Source organism: Myotis myotis, unplaced genomic scaffold, assembly GCF_014108235.1.
Source record: "Myotis myotis isolate mMyoMyo1 unplaced genomic scaffold, mMyoMyo1.p scaffold_m19_p_5, whole genome shotgun sequence".
In the NCBI taxonomy this organism is placed as follows: domain Eukaryota; kingdom Metazoa; phylum Chordata; class Mammalia; order Chiroptera; family Vespertilionidae; genus Myotis; species Myotis myotis.
In genome coordinates this window covers 79718744-79738970 of record NW_023416357.1, presented here as the reverse complement: position 1 = coordinate 79738970, position 20227 = coordinate 79718744, and the positions used below count along the sequence as shown (strand labels likewise).

Below are 20227 nucleotides of genomic sequence, written 5' to 3'. Positions count from 1 at the left end.
TATGCGATCTGAAGAGAAACCAGAGTATTAACCCATTCTTTTAATTTTAACATCTGTATAGTATTCCAATGCACTGAAACATCATAGTTGCAAAGATATTCTCCTATTATTTTGAACCTTTGGTTGTTTTAAATCCTTTTTAAATTTAGGAACAATGTTTCAACAAATGTCTTTGAATAAATTATCTTCTTTTTCCATCTGATTTGTTTCCTGCTCTAAGGTCCTCAATGTAAAATTCCTACAATTATATACATTTACTTAATCCCTGTAAAGCTCTGTAAATTAGATAATACTTCCTACCTCTTGAGATTGGGGTAGAATTTAAAAGCTAATATTTAAATACTTAGTATACTGACTGGTATAGAGTGTATACTTATTAATTTATTCCTAATAATAACATATCTATACCCTTATTGGAAAGCATGATCTCTGAGTATATTTAAATCTTTCTATTAGAATCTATATCTTACAATTCCTTTATTTATACATTATACTTTTTTTAACAAATATTTATGTTTTCCAAGTTTAATTAAAATCCAAATACTCAATTTTATCATAAGGGCAATGAAATCACCCTTTTCAATTCCTTTTTTGAGGGGTGGTTATTTTTTATATGCCAGTAAGCAATTTACTGACTTTTATGTGATATTATAGCCTGCAACTTTGCCGAGCTAACTTATTCTTAGTGATGACTTCACTTATTTTAATAGCTTAGTTATAAGACACTTTGCATAACAGCTATGTTTTTATTTCTTTTTTCTTTTCAGGTAGCCATTAACAGCATTTCTAGTGAAATATTAAATAAGGAATGATAACAGAGAACACCCATATCTTGTTCTGCTTTTTAGGAAAAAAGTTTGTCTTCAATAAACATGCTGTTGACTCTTGTTTTTATTTATTTTTTTAAAAATATATATATATTTTATTGATTTTTTACAGAGAGGAAGGGAGAGGGATAGAGAGCTAGAAACATCGATGAGAGAGAATCATCGACCAGCTGCCTCCTGCACACCCCCCACTGGGGATGTGCCGGTAACCAAAGTACATGCCCTTGACCGGAATCGAACCCGGGACCCTTCAGTCCCCAGGCCGACGCTCTATCCAGTGAGCCAAACCGGCTAGGGCGACTCTTGTTTTTAAATACACAGTTTATCATATTAAGAGAAACACACCTAATGTTTTCAGAGTTTTAATCTATAAAGTGATGATAAATTTATCTGGATGCTTTATCTGAATCTAATTACATTATGTTGATATTTTGTTTGTGATAAACTAAGTTAATAGAGTTCTTTGAGTTTAATAGCTAATTCTTTTAATATGTTGGTTTTTTTCATTTGCAGATATTTTATTTGGGGCATTTGCACCTATGTCTAAAATGAAATTGGTCTAAAATGTTCCTTTCATTGTCTTTGTTTAGTTTGGATTTAAAATCATATTTACCTCTAAAAATGAATTTTAAAAAATGATAGTAATAATAATAGGCATTTTAACTGGGTGCTTACTATATGCAATGCACTGTTATATGCACATTATGGGTATTTTCTCATTTAGTCCTCACAATAACCCTGCTAAGCAGATATTATTACTCTATCCATTTTACAGATTATTGTTATAATTTTCTTTGTTTTTAAATTTATTACTAAGTTAATTACTGGTTCTTGAAAAGTCAGAAAATTTTCTTCATTGGTGTCAAATGCCCTTTTAGAAACTATTTTATATTTTTTCGTATTATATTTACATTCTTTAATTCTTTTCACACCTTTGGCTACTTACAAATATGTAAAATATCCCCAAAGGTTTCTCCCAATCTCAAAGACATAGGTCACAAAGGGGACAATTAAGGACAGTTATCCATTCATTCAACAACAATGGTATAAAAACTATACGAGTTTCTCATATAGTCTAGGCATAGTTCTAGAAACTGGGAATAGAGTAATACATAAAAATAAAGTTCCTGTTCTAATGAGCTTATGTTCTAGAGAAACAGAAGATAGATAGATAGATAGATGATAGATAGATAGATAGATAGATAGATAGATAGATAGATAGATAGATAGATGATAGATAGACAAACAGACATTAATAAATGACTAGAATAAAAATAAAGGGAGGGACAGAGATAGGAGTACTATTTTAGATAGGTGGTAGGGGAAAACCCTTAACAGAGACGATATTTGAGCAGAAATCAGAATGAAGTGAAGGAAGAGAATTCCAAGCAGATGGGTAACAAGTTAAAAGGCTCAGAGGTAGGAACATGCTTGATGTGTCCAGAAACAGTGAGGAGGCCATTGTGGTCAACATACAGAAAGTGAGGGGCAATAGGAGTGAGATCAGGGAGAGGGCAGAGGTGTGAGTCATCCATTGCCCCGTAAAATTTGGCAAGGTCTTTGAGTTTTGTTCTGACCGAGATGAGAAGCCATTAGAGGATTTTGAACAGAGAACTGACATGGTCTGACATATTTCTTAATGTTCACTCTGGTTGCTGTGTAGAAACTGTTGGAGGTAGGACAAGGATATAAACAGGGAGCCATTTAAGAGACTACTGCACTAATCTGGAAGTAAATAATGATTTGGGGACCATGAATGTAGCAGACAACACAGAGAAAGTGGTCCCATTTGGGATATATTTCATAGGTAGAGATGACAAGATTTGCCAATATACTGGATGAGGACAGTTTTTTAGAAAGAAGAGTTAAGGATAGTGCCAAGGTTTTGGCTTGAGCAATTAGAATAAGATGGGGATGACTAAGGAAGCAGCAGGTTTGAGGACTGGAAGACCAGGGAGACAGTTTTGGACAAGTTTGAGATGCCTGTTAGACATCCACGTGGATAAGGAGAGTAGGCAGTTAGGCATAAATAAGTTTGAGGGTCAAGGGGAAAATCCCAAACTGGAGATAGAAATTTGGATGGTATTTAAAGCTTTGGGAGTAATGAGACTACTTAAGGGATGAGTGTAGATCAAGAAGTCAATGGGGCATCTCAACAGCTAGAGATCAGAAGAATGAGAATGAGCAAAAGACAAAAAGAGCAAGTAACCAGTAAGGTAGGAGAGATGCCAAAACAAAACTGTGCTTCAAAACCAAGTGAAGAAAGTATCTGAAGATGGGTCAAGTGCCAAACTATGCCAACTCTGGCTCGTTGGTTTCGGTAAAATGGAGCCTGAGAACTAACCTCAGAGGTAGCAATGGCAGCCTTGACAAGGGAACTTTAGGAGAGAATGGGAAGAGGGGGACTGGAGAGTGAGTCCTGACCACATTTGGAGGACTTTTGTGGAAGGGGGGAGTAGAGAAATGAGCTAACAGCTAGAGGAAAATGTGGGTGAAGGGTAGATTTTTTTTTTTTTTAACTGGGAGCTGCTTGCATGCTGCCAGGAATGATCCAGAAGCTAGGGGGGAAATCTTTTTGGTTTTAAGTTAGATTTTAAGTTTTCTTTTCTCTCACATAACCCAATAAAGAGCTCTTTTAGTCAGAACTGATCAAATGAAGATCTCAACCATATTAAATGTTTCCCTTCATTTTTACTTTTCACCAAATAGATTTTCCTCCTCTTAGGCTCCTGCATTTCTATCTTACATTTGTCCTTTACTCAAAGATTTCTGCCTCTGTGTCACCAAACACTTGAATCCCTAAAAAAAAAAATCAAGTTGCCCCATCCAGGTGGCTCAGTTGGTTGGACATTGTCCCATACACCACGAAGGCTGTGGGTTCAATTCACGGTTAGCACATATGCCTGGTTGCAGATTTGATCCCCATCTCCCGTAATTGGTGTGTGTACAGGAAGCAATCACTGTTTCTCTCACATCAATGTTTCTCTCTCCCTCTCTCTCTCTCCCTCTCTCTCTCTCTCTCTCTCTCTCTCTCTCTCTCTCATCAATGAAAGGGTATCCTTGGGTGAGGATTACAAAAGCAGGGGGGCGGGGGGAAGAAATCAAATCAGTAAAGCATTAATTCAAAATGAGTCATTTATCTCCCATGCTAAGGAATAGCTCTCAACACAGGTGAAGACCTCAATTGGGACCTGCTGCATAGCCGAAATCTCCATCTCCCGCCATACCCTCCCCAAGTGTACTGGTAAGTTCCTTTTCTCCAAGCAGGCTCTACCTCAGCAAAAACGCAGTGTGGGTAATGTCAGCCTCCTAAGACAGTTTCCCCCTTATTACTCCCTGCCCAGTTTCCAGATGGGCCATCACTGCACTGCCATAGCTTTTCCGCCATCAGTGGTTCCCCATCACTAGTTGGCACGCTAACTCAAATTCTTTCTTTTTTTCCCTCCCTCTTTCTGATTTATATTCTTATAGGACCCAAATTCTCACTATATCTTGTGAAGCAGTGAAAAATAATTTATATTATATCTAACAAAACTTTATCTGAGCTTGCACTGAACTATTTTAAACTCCAATTTAGCAGGGTCCCCATGTTGCCCTGCTTCCAGCTGTTACTTTGGGCAATATTATACCTGTGATTTATCTTTGTTATCTACAGGGGCAACTCTCACCCTCCAGAGGCGAGTCCCTTCCTGGGTAAGCCCAGACAGAAGGGCTGGCTGAACTGTCCCAGTCAGCAGGCTCTTCTGTCTAGGTTTGCCCTGACCTACTCCATCCCCAAGCATCATCACCAGGATCAAGGTGACCCAGAGTCAGTGACGAGTGGCAGCCAGAGCACCCTGAGCCCTGGGCTCTCTGTGGGTAGGGAGACAAAATATTAAAGGGGAAGGAGTTTATATACAAATAACACCCTCTGGTTCTACATATGCACCACAGTGGTTCCAAAATTCTGTACAGAAATGGCCTTCAGGTGGTAATCTTATCAGGATTAGGAAGAAACTATATTTCCATATCTTTTTTCTTAATATTGAGACATTAGTTACTCATATCAAAGAAAGTATGATGGAAATTCAAGGGGCTAAAACACCCTCAGCAACCCCCTCATTGTTACCACCACTGAGTCTCTGGCTATATGTCACAAGGATTCTCTTTAAAGGGATGGGAGATGGGATTCTGTGGGGTCTAGGATCAGCAGCATTTTGGTGATGAAATTATTAAAACCCTGACTTTGGGATCTGTTGTAGCCATAGAACTTTCCTTTGAAAGGTGAAGAACCTTCTTTGGGGTTTGTACCAAATGAACACACAGATGTGGCCAGCTGTGAGTTGAGGGATTATTTCAAGGAGGGATGGAGGCATGGGCACTTCCACTGTCGTTAAAGCCTGTGCCTGGTCTGGATCTCCCAGCAGGACTAGTTGACCATGGAGAAAGGGAACCACACGAGCGCCTCTGAGTTCATCCTCCTAGGGCTCTCCAGCCAGCCTGAGAGGCAAGAGCTGATCTTCGGGCTCTTCCTGGTCATGTACCTGATTGGGGCAGCAGGGAACTTGCTCATCATCCTGGCCATTGGCTCAGACTCTCACCTCCACATGCCCATGTACTTCTTCCTCAGTAACCTCTCCCTGGTGGATTTCTGCTTCATCTCCGCCACAGTCCCCAAGATGCTTGTGAACATCCAGATGCAGACTCAGTTCATTTCCTATGGTGGCTGCCTAACTCAGATCTACTTCTGCATTTTGCTTGCCAACATGGACAACTTCCTCCTGACAGCAATGGCTTATGACCGCTATGTGGCCATCTGCCACCCTCTGCATTACTCCACTATGATGAGTCTGCAAATCTGTGCCCTGATGCTGGGGAGCTCCTGGCTCATCGCTAACTTCCACTCCCTGCTACACACCCTCCTCATGGCTCGACTGGAGTTCTGTGCCAGCAACGTCATCCCTTACTTCTTTTGTGACCTCGTTCCCCTGCTCCAGCTCTCCTGTTCCAACACCCAACTCAACCAGCTCATGATTCTGCTGGTGGGAGGCTTGATCGTCCTCATCCCCTTCCTTGGCATTCTCATCTCCTATGTCCACATTGTGTCTGCTGTGCTCAAGGTCCCATCTGCCAGAGGCAAACAAAAGGCCTTTTCTACCTGTGGTTCCCATCTCACTGTAGTCATCCTCTTCTATGGGACTATCACAGGGGTCTACCTGAACCCCTCATCTTCCCATTCAGCTGACAAGGATTCACTAGCTTCAGTAATGTATATGGTGGTCACTCCCATGCTGAACCCCTTCATTTACTGCCTCAGAAACAAGGACATGAAGAGAGCTCTAAGGAAACTGTTCAGTGTAAAGGCTTTATCCTGTGGGCTATGGACAGCAGAGTTCCCCCTCAGGATCTTTGTGCTGGGAAGAGGAGAATGAATCCCAGGGACAGGCTGCACATACAGAGGGCAGGAAGAACACAGACTTCATTATCCTGGGTTGTCACCATGGCTATGGCTCCCTAAGTAATTTGCTAGTCCAAAATTTCTTGGGGCCTGGCCAGGTAGTTCAGTTGATTAGAGCGTCATCCCAGTACATCAAGGTTGTAGATTTGATCCTCAGTCAGGGCACATACAAGGATTAACCAATGGTTGCATCAATAACTGAAACAAGTCCTGGTTAGTATGGTTCAGTTGGTTGTGCGCAACCAAGGCACCGAAAGGTTGCTGGTTCAGTCTCCAGTCAGGGCACATGCCCAGGTTGCAGGCTCAGTCCCTGGTAAGGGACATGCAGAATTTCTCTCCTCTGGAATTCTCATTCATGTTTCTATTTCCCTCTCCCTCTCCTTTCCTCTCTTAAAAAAAAAAATCAATAAAAAAAATAACTGGAACAACAAAAAAATTGATCACTCTCTTTCTCTCTCAAATCAAATTTTTTAAAAATTATTTTCAATAACAAAATTTCTTGGCCCCTGCACAGACAACCCAGACTACCAAGAGGGAGATAAATTCTCCCCTAAAGACAGAACCACATAAACAGATGCAAATCCACTTTATCCAGAGACTTTCTAGAGATGGCTGAAAAGGCCACCCATTACACATGAAAAAATCAACTCAGAAATCTGTGACCTGTGCTGATGCCTTTGCCAAAAGGGGGCTTTCTGAAAACCCCGTCACCCCCACATTCCTCAAATACTTAACCCTTATAAGTCCCAATTTCCAAATTCCTCCACTCAACCCCCACTTCTTCAGCCAACACTCCCACATTCTGGGTTGAACCTAGTTCTGGGCACAGATTGATCATTCTCCCCAAAGGTGTCCCACTCTTGGCCTTGGACCCTACTAGATGGAGTTCCATGGCTGAAGATACTTGAATTATCAATGCCTATAGTGACTGTTTTATTTGAGCACCTAAGCAGACCTCATACTATCTTACTTCTGTGCTCTCTTAGGAAAGAAAGGTCTGCCATCCACATAGTGGTAATGAGGAAAAAGAGGCTAGAGTTAGCCCTGACCGGTTTGGCTCAATGGATAGAGCGTCGGCCTGCGAACTGAAAGGTCCCAGGTTCGATTCCAGTCAAGTGCATGTACCTTGGTTGTGGGCACATCCCCAATAGGGGGTGTGCAGGAGGCAGCTAATTGATGTTGCTCTCTCATCGATGTTTCTAACTCTCTATCCCTCTCCCTTCCTCTCTGTAAAAAAAATCAATAAATTAAAAAAAAAAAAGAGGCTAGAGTTAGAGTTCATTCTCTGTGTATGAAGAACATAAAGGGAATAAGCCATCATAAACTTTAGGAATATGTTTCTCCATAAGTTGACCTGGAGAAGGAGACAAAGAGGAAAAGCCTCATAAAATGAGTTTATGGTTGGAGAAGTTGTATTTGGCTTCCTGTCAAATATTCTATGTTGTACGAAGTGAGGTAGAGCTGGAAAGAACATTACACAGAAAGTCATAACTACTGGCTTCCAGTCCTGGCCCCTCCCATTACTAGCCATCTGACTTCAAGCCATTTGAAATTTACCAGTCTACCAAATACACCATACTTTTCCAGCTCCTACTCAAGCTATTCAGCAGGCCCATCTTGCCCATTTCTATCAAAATTCTAGTTGGACCAGATAAGATAGGATACCTTCATGAAGCCACCTCAAGTCTTCCTAGCCAAAAGAATTTCTCTCCTCTGGAATTCCATGTAATTCAAATCCTATTACAACCCTTTTCATACTTTGCTTTGTATGATCCATGTTCACCCCAACTCCACTCCAAACAGGATTGTGGGTCCTTTTTAAATTTTATAAAAGGTCCTGTTCATGTTAATGAACTCATCCTCAAAAGACTATCACAGTGCTTGATTTAAAATAATAACTCAATAAAAGTATGCTGCTATAGATTATGATGAAAATGACAATGACATTAATGACAAACACTGGAGAAAGAACACTTAAGGCCTTTCCCCCCATGATTTTACCTTAGCCAATACTTTTATATCTCCCCATCCTCCTCTAAGGAAGAAGAGTTACCAATCTGGTTGGTCTGACCCCGGGGAGTTCACTGGCTCATATCTTAAGAAGGGCAGTGTGCCCTGAAAGGTCAGCATCCAGAAATGAAGCTCCCTTCCTTCCAGCCTGCCTCTGGTTAGTCCTCTTCTATTTGTGTCTGGCTGGAGTCCCCACTTGGGGTCCAATCAACCACACACACAATGCCTGCACACACAGGTCCTCAATTCAGATCTGGAGCTGAGAGAGAGAAGTAAGGTAGGCCTAGACCAGCTGTGGGCAAACTACGGCCCACGGGCTGGATCCGGCCCGTTTGAAATGAATAAAACTAAAAAAAAAAAAAAAAAAAAAAAAAAAGACCGTACCCTTTTATGTAACGATGTTTACTTTGAATTTATATTAGTTCACACAAGCACTCCATCCATGCTTTTGTTCCGGCCCTCCAGTCCAGTTTAAGAACCCATTGTGACCCACGAGTCAAAAAGTTTGCCCACCCCTGACCTAGACTATTTTCCAGCTCACTTTTTACCAGTGATCCCATGATGAAGGTTACTGGGTATAACTCAGATACTAACAAAGTGGTACTTTGGTGCAAAGTTTGCTATTGTTCCTTATTGTCTACTTGGAAGCCCCAGGAGTTGGGATGATTGCCAGGGCAGAATTTATGCTTCCCTGAGTCTCTAGCATAAAACCACAATGAAAGTAACAAAATCTCACCTCAAACATGTAAAACTGATGTGTAGAAAAGTTGATGTAAACATGGAGATCTTCCTTTAATATACATCCTATATAATAAAAGGCTAATATGCAAATTGTTCCCTCGACAGGGAGTTCAACCAGGGGGTGAGGCCAGGCAGCCAACCACCTGCGGCCCCTCCCCCGATCAGTCCCCCCACCCTGATCAGGGGTGGGGCCGGCTGGCCAACCACCCGCAGCCTCTTCCCCTGGCCAGCCAACCTCCTGCATTCCCACCCCCCATCCCCACCCCCACCCCCACCAGCCCGATACACCCTGATCAGGGCAGGCCAGCCGGACCCCACCAGTGCACGAATTCATGTACCAGGCCTCTAGTTTGCTATAATGGTGAATAATACAATAGTTTGGTTCCAAGGTAAAAAAAAAAAAAATTTAATAAGAGAAAGAGCAGCAATAAATAAATATGAAAGACCTTCAACTGAGCTTGCTTATTGGTGGATTGAGAGATTTTCTGGCTCTTCTAAGGAAGGATCTTAACGCAAAGGTTCTAAAAAAAAAAGTATGTGGTTTTTTAAAAAACATTAATTGGAAATAAGGAATTATTAACTTTTTAGGTATAACAGTATTGTGATTATTCTTTTAGAGTCCTTACCCTTTAGAGGTACACACCAAAATATTTATCAACAACATTTAGGATTTGCCTCAAAGTACTTCAGTGGGGGAGGAAGATGAGGAGAGATTAGAGATGAAGCAAGATTAGCTATGAGTTTATACTGATTAAAGTAGAATGATGAATACATGAGGACTCACTTATACACATCTGAAATTTTCTATTATAATAAATCTCTAAATAGAAATATACAGAAAATAAAATACTTGACATTTAAAAATAAGGCTACTACATTTCCATGGGGAAAATTCTCTTTTGAGACATTGTCCATAAGCTTTGGTCTCTAAACAGACAGAGGAGCCCAAATGGGAAGACAGCAAGGCCTGACTTTATCCAAGCTTCTCTCAAGAGATCCCAACTGGCTAAAAACCCAGAGACTTCTCTGGCTAAGTGTATGATCAAAGAGAATCTACAATTTAATTCAAGTAAACTGGAAGACCAGTGATGAACAACGCCCAGTCCGTGGAGGCCACATGCTTTCACCCAGCTTTGGAATACGGACCTCCTAGAGAAAGTCAAACTCTAGGCCAGGTCAGCCCACATGTCTATAGACCAGAAGCCAGAGGCTTCCATCAGGTTTGGCTGCCAAGTAGCTGTAAGCTTTGCCTGGTTTGTCTGGGAAACAGGGAAAAAACAAGCCGATTTTGCATCTGGACCCCGATGTTGCTAAGTAGCAGCAACCCAGAGTCTCAGACTGTAGACGTCTCAGATACATCCTGGTTAGTGTAGCCTGGAGTGGACAGCTGAGGGCCAGAAGGCCATTTGCTCAATCAAAATTAAACACCATGACTATCTACCAATAAATGGATAAAGTAATGTGTTTCAAAATGAACTGAGTGCCCTAGCCACTTTGGCTCAGTGGATAGAGCATCGGCCTGCAGACTGAAGGGTCCCGAGTTCGATTCCGGTCAAGGGCATGTACCTTGGTTGTGGGCACATCCCCAGTAGGGGCTGTGCAGGAGGCAGCTGATCGACGTTTCTCTCATCAGTGTTTCTAACTCTCTATCCCTCTCCCTTCCTCTCTGTAAAAAAGTCAATAAAATCTATATTTTAAAAAATGGACTGAGTATTGCAATTCCTTGTATTGAAGTCATCGCCATTTATCTTATTTACAATGGAAAATGGGGGGGAAAATCCCAGTGAAAGAATATTAAGAGGCATCACGAGACAAATTACATCTTGTAATTATAGTACACAGTCAAAAGACTAATTTACTCAGCAGACAGCATTCAGAGGCACAGAATTACAACACTGCAGTGCAGTCCATGTGAATTATGCGGTCTCCAGAATTTCAAACAGAAAGAAAACCCTTTAGTGATGGCAAAATAATATTTAAAAAGCTTAAACACAGTTACAAATACTGCATCTTCTCATTTTTAAAGAAATGCATTTTTTAAATGCCTACATATTTATTTTTCCTAAATTGGCACTCATGCAAAACAGATTGCTACCATCTCATCACTTCCAGTTGGCATTCAAGACCCGAAGCACCTCAGATGACAAGGATCTAGATGCACTGAGGACAGAGATTATTCAGTAACAAGACATAGGTGGCAAATGCATTTCAGGGCAAGAAGCTGACAGGACCAAGGCATAGGCTCAGATCCCAGGTCCAGAGGGTTCATGGGAGCATCCATACATTCCACCTTGGGTGGTTCTGAAGATCAAATACATTCACTAAAATGTAAGCTCCACGAAGTTAGGGATTTTCCGATTTTATTCACTGATATATGTCAAGCACCCACAAGTGCTTCTGGCACACTGTTGGGCCTCAATAAATACATGTGAAATTAATCAAGTGAGAACACAGAGAAAAGCATTTTATGTACTGCAAAATGCCATCAAATATAGAGTATTAATACTAGTTCACCTTTCAGACTTAATTAGATCTTTATACAGAACTGAATGCTTTTAAAAATACTCTCATGTTTATTCAGTGATCAATAACAAAATATTAATTTCCTAATAAATGTGTGGACAGTTGTTATAATACAAGGAATGGAATGGGGAAAGTTTACAGATGAGGGTAGAATGTTTCAAAGGGAGCTACAAATATAGTAAAATAAACGAGGCTGCCTGAATGATCCTGACTAGGGAGGGAAAGATCCAGCACCCAAGCAGGAAGGGCAGAATGAGTGAGTACAAGAATATCTTCTTACACAGCACTCACCACAATGTGACTTAGAACACCATAATGGTTTTGTGTGTGTTTCCAGTGCTAAATCAAAAGCTCTGGGAGGAAAAGGTTTCATCTGTCTTATTCACCGTCTTCCCAGTACCAGGCATATCGTAGGTGTTTAATAAATATTTGTTAAATGGAAAAGAGAGTGGGGGGAAGAAAGTAGATAAGAGTCCGTACCCTGGCAGGCAGGATACAGACCACAGAAAAATTAGTTCAAGCTGCCAACAATGGACAAAATTTTGCCTTCACTACCAGACTTGCTCAGGAGGTGGATATGAACATCCCACTGAAGGAGAACAACCTCAACATGAACTAAAACTCAGAATATTGTTTCCCCAAAAGACAGTAAGAAAAACTGTTAGCACTACTTGGGTAAGACACAGGAGAGGCTGTGCTCTCTGGGAACTCAAAATGAGCCTGGCCTTGCCCTTTTCCTTTTGAACAAATGGGTCAAGGTGTCTTTCTGCACCCCGTAACCCTCAACACCCCCTCCAAACCCTTCAGTGAGTAAAGGTGAATAACATCCTCCAGAACGGTCTCCCTCCATTTGGTGGTCCCAGAAGGTCCCGCCTTGCCCAGCACTTTGTATTAGCCACAAGATGCATTTCCACAGAGCACCCTTACTGCACAGGAATCTCCTGGCGATGCTGAGTTTTCTGGTGCCGATTGAGAATGGACCTCTGGTTGAAGCTCCTCCCACAGGCAAGACAGTGGTAGGGCTTCTCCCCTGTGTGAATCCTCTGGTGTCTGACCAGCCGCTCCCCTTTACTGAACCGTTTACCACACACCTGGCACCCATATGGCTTCTCCCCGGTGTGGGCTCGCCGGTGCACGGCCAGGTTAGCGTTCCTGCTGAAGCTCTTGCCGCACTCGCAGGTGTAGGGCTTCTCCCCAGTGTGAGTTCTCCGGTGCACCTGAAGATGCTGTCTCCGGCTGAAGCTTTTCCAGCAGTCCCCACACTTGTAGGGCTTCTCCCCCGTGTGACTCCGCTGGTGGACCTCAAGGTGGTGCCTCTGACTGAAGGTTTTCCAGCACTCACTGCACACATAGGGTCTCTTTCCCAGGTGGGTTCTCTGGTGCTTCATGAGGTACTCTCTCAGAGTAAACCCTTTCCCACACTCAACACAGCCATAGGATTTTTCTTCTTCATGGGTTCGCTGGTGTCTTACGAGATTTGAGCTCCGACTAAAGCCTTTTCCACACTCAGGGCACTGAAAAGGCTTCCAGAAGGAGCTGTGAGTCTTGAGGTCATCAGGTACAGGTAGGATGCCATGCTGGGGAGGAGGCGGCCCTGGCATGTTTCCCACAGAATTACCAGGCTCCTGCTCACAGGTTCTTCCGAGCTCGGGGCTCTGGAGAGCAGCTTCCCCAAATCTCTCTGAGGTCCCCTGAGCAAGCGTCCCCTTGAGGTCTGACTGCTGGATTTTGGCCTCTTTTTCCTTGCTCCCAATGCCTATAGGACAAAGGAGATACATACTGATTCTGTAACAGCAATGAAAGTAAATTTATGTTAATGCAGAATGGTATGGTACAGCCACTGTGGAAAACAGTATGGAGTTTCCTCAAAAAATTAAAAATGAAACTGCCTTTTGACCCAGCGATCCCACTTCTGGGTATATATCCCAAGAATCCCAAAACACCAATCAGAAAGGATATATGCACCCCTATGCTCACAGAAATGTTATTTACAATAGTGAAGGTCTGGAAACAACACAAATGTCCATCAGTAGAAGAGTGGACAAAAAGGCTGTGATACATTTACACAACGGACTACTACTCAGCTGTAAAAAAGGAACTCTCACCCTTTGTGACCTCATGAGGGACCTGAAGATTATTATGCTAAACAAAATAAGCCAATCAGAGAGAGACAAATACCATATAATTTCACTAGTGTGTAGAATCTAATGAACAAAATAAACTGACGAATAAAACAGAACCAGAGGCATGGATACATGGAACAGACTGACAAATGTCAGAGTGAAGGGGGATGGTGGGGACTCAATAAAAGAAGATGAAGAGATTAGCCAAAGAACTTATGTGCACAGCCCATGGGCAAAGACAACTGTGGTGAAGGCTGGGAGGAGGGGGAATGTGAGGCATCTGTAATTTTTTAAAAAGATTAATTTATGTTAGAACTAATTCTTTTTTTCAATTGACCACCAACCTCAATATGTTTTATATTCTTTGACCCTACAGCCAGACTTTTCTTTACTTCTTTCCACCTGTCATGGACTGAATGTCTGTGTGTCCCCCACCCCCACCCCAAATTCACAGGTTAAAGCCCTAAGCCCAATATGTTGCTATTAAGAAATGGGGAGAAACCAGAGCTTCTCTGAACAAACACAGAGGTCATGTGGCCAAGATCCCTCATAATGAGACTAATCCTTATAAAAAAGAGGAAGATATACAGATCTCTCTTCTCCCCTCCCCACTCCCTCTTTCTGCCAAGAGGACAGTCAAGAAGGGTGCTGTCTGCAAGCCAGGAAGCCAGCAAGGTGTCTGCTGACACCTTGATCTTGGGACTTCCCAGCCCCCAGAACTGTGAGAAATAAATGTCCATTGTTTAAATCACCCAGTCTTTTTTTTTTTTTTTTTTAATATTTATTTAGTTGCTTTTTTAAAATAATTCTTTATTGTTGAAAATATTTCATATGTCCCCATTTTTCCCACATTGACCCCCTCCAGCCCACTCACCCCCACCCGCCCAGGCCCTTACCACCTCATTGTCTGTGTCTAGGGCCATGCATATATGCATACAAGGTCCTTGGTTGATTACCTCCCCCATCCCCCCACCTCCCCTCCCTGCTACTCCCGCTTCCATCCAAGATTCTACACTCTGTTCCATGCTTCCATGTCTCTTGATCTACTCCGTTCATCAGTTTATTTTGTTACTTAGATTCTACATATGAGTGAGATCATATGATACTTGTCTTTCTCTGACTGGCTTATTTCACTTAGCATGATACTCTCCAGGTCCCTCCATGCTGTCTCAAAGGGTAAGAGAGTCTTCTTTTTCACTGCTGCATACTATTCCATGGTATAAATGTAACACAGCTTTTTTATCCACTCATCTCATCCAGTCTTTAGTATTCTGGTGTAGCAGCCTGAACTAAGACAACTTCCATGCCTTTTCACAGAGTAGTCTACCAAATTTTAATGTCTTCTCACTTAACTTTCTAATTCAGATATTTTTATTTCCTTCAAAATCTAATTCAACGATTTCCTCTAAAAAAAACACACCCCTGCTCTAACCGGTTTGGCTCAGTGGATACAGCGTCGGCTGCGGACTGAAGGGTCCCAGGTTCGATTCTGGTCAAGGGCATGTACCTTGGTTGCAGGCACATCCCCAGTAGGGGGTGTGCTGACCGATGTTTCTCTCTCATTGATGTTTCTAACTCTCTATCCCTCTCCCTTCCTCTCTGTAAAAAAAAATCAATAGAAATATATTTTAAAAAAACACACACCCAGGTTATTCTCTCACCGTGGGTCTCTTCAGCACATATGAATTCAATTAGCACTTTGCTTATTCTGCACTTACTTATATATAACCTCACTGTAAATGCTACTTTATATTCATCCAAACGTTTTGCCTTCCTCAATGATTATAAACCTGCTTAATGAAAGGTGCTTAATGACTGCTGGATGAACAAATGAACCCAGTTTGTCATTGACATTCTTATACCAGACCACCTCTACCATAACATCTTTAGTAAGACTGAAATGCCTATGAATGCTACTGAAATGTCTTGCCCCTTCTAGAAGTCCTTCCTCTGATCCCTCTTACACTCTCTAAATTAACAGAGCAACTGTTTATAGAAGAACAGAGGAAGGGGAAGAGAAAAAAGATGAGAAAAATTAATAGGAAGCAAAGAAGCCGAGAGAAATGGCAAGTGGTGCTTAAACGGGAAAAAAAATCCTTTTAGGCAAGTCATTAAAAGGTTTAAAAAAAACACACACACACACAAAAAAAACACAGAAATTGCCCAGCAGATCTGGCTCAGTGGTTGAACGCCGACCTACAAACCAGGAGATCACAGATCGATTCCCAGTCAGGGCACATGTCTGGATTGTGGGCTCGATCCCCAGTTAAGAGACATGCAGGAGGCAGCCAATAGATGATTCTCTCTCATCACTGATGTTTCTCTCTTATACCTCTCCCTTCCTCTCTGAAATCAATAAAAATATACTTTTTACAAAAACAACACAGAAATTACATACTTCCTGATTTGATAAATATGAAGAACACAGCTATCACCTCTGATGTATTCTTTTGTTTCATAAACTTATTAAGAAAGTTAGTGTACAAAACATAAATGTAGCACTCAAAGAATTTTCATAATGAACACAATCTTGTAAACAGCATCCAGTTCAACAAACATTACCAGCCCTCAGAAATTCCTTTCCCATTGCCTTCAGTGACTATATACTGCCCTCAGGGTATGTGCTATCCAGATTTTTATCACCATAAAGTATATCTGCCTGTTCTTGAACTCTACATAATTGATTCACACATTGTTTCTGGCTTCTGCTCAACAGTAGCATGCTTGTGAGATTTACCCATATCATGGTTTGTAGCTGTAGTTACACTACATTCTTTTTCACTGGTGTACAGTATTACAGTGTAAGAATATATTCCAACCTATTTCTTCATTTCACTGATGTTCATTTGGATAGTTTCCAATTTTGAGGTGTTCTAAATAGTAAAATTAAAACTAAATGCAATACATGACCCAGAGAAAAATCAGATTTGTTGTTCCACTTATTTATGCATTGATACCAGGAATCAAATCTGCAAGCTTAATGTATGGGGAAGACACTCTAACCAACTCAGCTACCCAGCCAGGGCCTTATGTTTATTTTCTCAGGCCTAATCGTACAAAGCTATCACTGCAAGAGCTATAACTACTTGGGAATGAATCTCAGGAAGATCTGAAGGTTGAGATGGCTAGCAGATGGTATGCCTGGGAAACAGAATTTCATCTCACCCGGCCTCAACATAAATGCTTAGGGAAGTGTTTGGGTTGTTCTGAAACAATGAGTGGATAAGAGGACAAACATACAGTCAGAAATGGCCAGCAAAAACCCTCTGGGAACACGAGGGCAGAATCCTTCCCCCACACAGTCACATCACTCACAGAGGTACATTCCTGGCAGAAAGTAAGACACTAGAATGATGGTACAGTGGGGCCCTGACTTACAAGTGTCCCAACTAACGAGTTTTTTGAGATACCAGCTATCTCTCAGCCGATTTTTTGCATTGAGTTGATAGAGTAATTTGAGTTAACGAGCTCGGTCTCGGAACGAATTAAACTCGTAAGTCAAGGCCCCACTGAACCTCCATTTGAGACATGCTGCACAAGGCCCTGCACTGGGCAGTTATCTCTGAGGGTTTCCACATCCTCCATCATTGAGGAATCCTACATCTCTTTCTCATGGTGTAACAACCTTGTACTGGACCCAGTTCTCTTGAGCCCCTTCCTCTAGTGCCCCTTACACTACTCCATAATGAGTATTATTACAGGTACTTGGGGTCTTCATAGGACTGCTAAGATCATAAAGGCAAGCACCTTTATTTTTAACTCTTCATTGTGACTGAGTGTTGGCCACATAGTAAATGCCAAATAAAGATTTTTGGGTGAATAAATGAATGAATACTTTACTGACTCATAAAGGAATCCTACCTAATAAAGAGGGAATATGCTAACTGACCCTCACACCATCACAAAGATGGCAGAACCCACAGCCAATAAGGAGGGAATATGCTAATTGAATGCCTCGCCCTCAAAGACAGCGGCGCCCACAGCCACAATATGGCAGCACTCAGTCCCCTCAGCCCGGCCGGGGCAGCAGGTGCGTGGCAAGGCCTCCGGAGTCCCCCAGTCCCCTCAGCAGCCCAGCCGCCCAGGGCCGGCCCAAGGCTCAGGTGACCAGGGCCGGCTGAGGCTTGCACTGCCAGCAGTGGCAGCAGCAGAGGTGTGACGGGGCGTCGCCTCCCACACAAGGGTTTCCAGACTGTGAGAGGGGGCAGGCTGAGCTGAGGGACACCCCCCTCCAGTGCATGAATTTTCATGCACCGGGCCTCTAGTTACTTAATAATACTTATACAACTAATAAGAATATCTAACACTACCATACTTGCCAAATTTATTATCTCATAATGCCAAGAGACAGTGTTCTAAAGGGGGGGAAAGAGAATTAGACAAAACAAAGGAAAGACCAACCACATTTCTTTTCCTGTCCCCACTGTGCTCCCCATTCAGCCCAGGGATTTTCCACACTATTCTTCACTTGCAAGTCCCCAAGCCCCTATAGTACCCTCTGCTGGCTTTCCCAGCAAGGCCTTTACCCTGCTAACTCTTCCCTCCTGCTACTCTGCCTCCTATGAGCTTTTTTCATGTTCATGACGACCAAGTTCTCCCAGCTCTCACCTCAGGTAAAACCCAGCCACGACATGAGAGAGGCCAAATGGAGGCTCTGCTTGCTCAGTGACACAGGTGCACTCCAACACCTCCTATCTCTAAAATCCTACCGTGCTTCCTCATGCCCTCCCCTAGACACTCTACATGCTCCGAAGGTTTCAGGTATATTAGTTCTCTCTAACACAAAGCTACTAATATGGGACCGACACAGGGGCACTCAATAAATCCATGCTGAATGAATGAGATCAGAGGTCCCATCTTTTGCTGCTTTTCTCTTGATCTCAAGCCCTCAGTACCCTTCAATGATGGACACAGATTAGATGCTCAGAGGATCCTAATGACCAACCTGTCTCATCACAAACAGAGTAACTACCTTGTGTTTTCTTGCCCTTGCCTTCTCCTCTCCTGACACAGGAATGTGCCTAGCCAGTTCTCACAGCCTTGGTCCATGTTCTTTCTCTGGTCCTGTTTACTCATCTCCATGAAACCCCCTTCCTTTGTCAGTAGCACCAGATTCTGAAATCTGGGGCAAGGTTGTAGCTTCCAAAATGCCTGTTTCTTACCTGTGGGATGGAAAGAGTCTTACCTGAACAGTCCTGTGGTTCCACGTATTCCCCAAAGCAGTCTATCTGGGCTGGGGTCACATGCCTCCACTCTTCCTCTGGGAAGGGCAGAGCCATATCTTTAAATGGTCCCAACCCCTGAAACAACAGGAGACTACTGTGAGTAAAGAAATGATCCTGAAGTAGGAGCAAACCAAAAACAGAGAGACCACAGGGGCCAAAACTCTAGGAAAGAACAGAGCAAAAGATGGAAGGAACCAGTGTCCCCAGCTGGCTTTGGGAGCAGAAGTACCTGCCTCTAGACCAGCCGTGGGCAAACTACGGCCCACGGGCCAGATCTGGCCTGTTTGAAATGAATAAAACTAAAAAAAAAAAAAAAAAAAAGACCGTACCCTTTTATGTAATGATGTTTACTTTGAATTTATATTAGTTCACACAAACACTCCATTCATGCTTTTGTTCCGGCCCTCCGGTCCAGTTTAAGAACCCATTGTGGCCCTCGAGTCAAAAAGTTTGCCCACCCCTGTTCTAGACAGTTTAATGACAGAATAATGGACTTGTTTGAGCCATTTTATTTCTGAGTTTCTGCTGCAGATGCTCAGTTTGTACCTACTAAACACAGTATCCAATTTCTACTTTCCAATCTCCTCCACTCAATCATCAAGCTTGATCAAGCCTGAGAGCTGTTATTTACCCCTTCAGCTAGAACTAATTTTCCCTCAGAAATAAGTAAACATTAGGTAAGCTCTGTCTTAATAATGCCTTGTTAAAATAAATGCATTGCCACTCATGATACCATAAAGAACTATTATGGTAGATAAGGAGGGTCTGACCAAATTAAAACACACTGCTGTCATTCTGTATTTTCTCCAAACCTTGCTCATAGAAAGCAGAATAGGAAATGACACAGGCATCAAATCTTACCCAATTCTGCTTTAGCTAGATCAGATCTGACTTACTTCTCTTTTTTTCTTTTTCTTTTTTTTTTTTTTTGCCAAATGACATTTTTCCTTCTACAATGAACTCTTCACTTTAAGACTCATTGTCCCTTTCAGAAAGGTGCCACCCTGGAAATCCCTCCTCCCTGGTAATCTAATGGAAGATACTTACACTGTGGCAAGAGTGCCCCATCTTTGCTCTAGTTACCCCGACTCACGGCAGGCTAAGAAGTGCAAACAAGATCAAAACTCCTGGTTTTGGTCTTAAGTAGGGGCCAGACAGACCACTCTGCTCAGCACTCCTGAGGCCCCAACCCTCAGTCAGCTACACTCCTGCTGACGTGGGGGGTGGGGAGGTCCAGAGGAAGAACAGCAGCAAAGTATCCACAAAGGGTTACTAATCTCCTGACCAACCACCACAGCCTAGATCAGGCTTATGGGTTTCTATCAACAATGCATTCCTCCT

The 20227-nt window shown here is 42.4% G+C and overlaps 2 protein-coding genes across 4 annotated transcripts in view; one reads left to right on the top strand and one right to left on the bottom strand.

Annotated features, from left to right (window-relative positions):
* The first annotated feature begins 5245 nt into the window (after positions 1 to 5245).
* On the top strand, positions 5246 to 6238 carry LOC118656534 (olfactory receptor 1361-like). The gene has a single exon (XM_036309990.1). The coding sequence runs from the start codon at positions 5246 to 5248 to the stop codon at positions 6236 to 6238; it is 993 nt and encodes a 330-aa protein (XP_036165883.1).
* A 4581-nt stretch (positions 6239 to 10819) lies between these two features.
* Positions 10820 to 20227, bottom strand: part of ZSCAN25 (zinc finger and SCAN domain containing 25) — a 16536-nt gene continuing 7128 nt past the window's right edge. For all 3 annotated transcript variants that reach the window (XM_036309912.1, XM_036309911.1, XM_036309913.1), the window contains 2 exons: positions 18847 to 18961; positions 10820 to 13294 (listed from right to left, as the gene is read on the bottom strand). In XM_036309912.1, the coding sequence (XP_036165805.1) occupies positions 12462 to 13294; positions 18847 to 18961 (948 nt within the window). In that variant the 3' untranslated portion in view covers positions 10820 to 12461. The remainder of the gene's footprint in view (positions 13295 to 18846; positions 18962 to 20227) is intronic.

Excerpts from the sequence above, each read along its gene's own strand:
- LOC118656534 (XM_036309990.1), top strand. The coding sequence starts at position 5,246 with ATGGAGAAAGGGAACCACACGAGCGCCTCTGAGTTCATCCTCCTAGGG.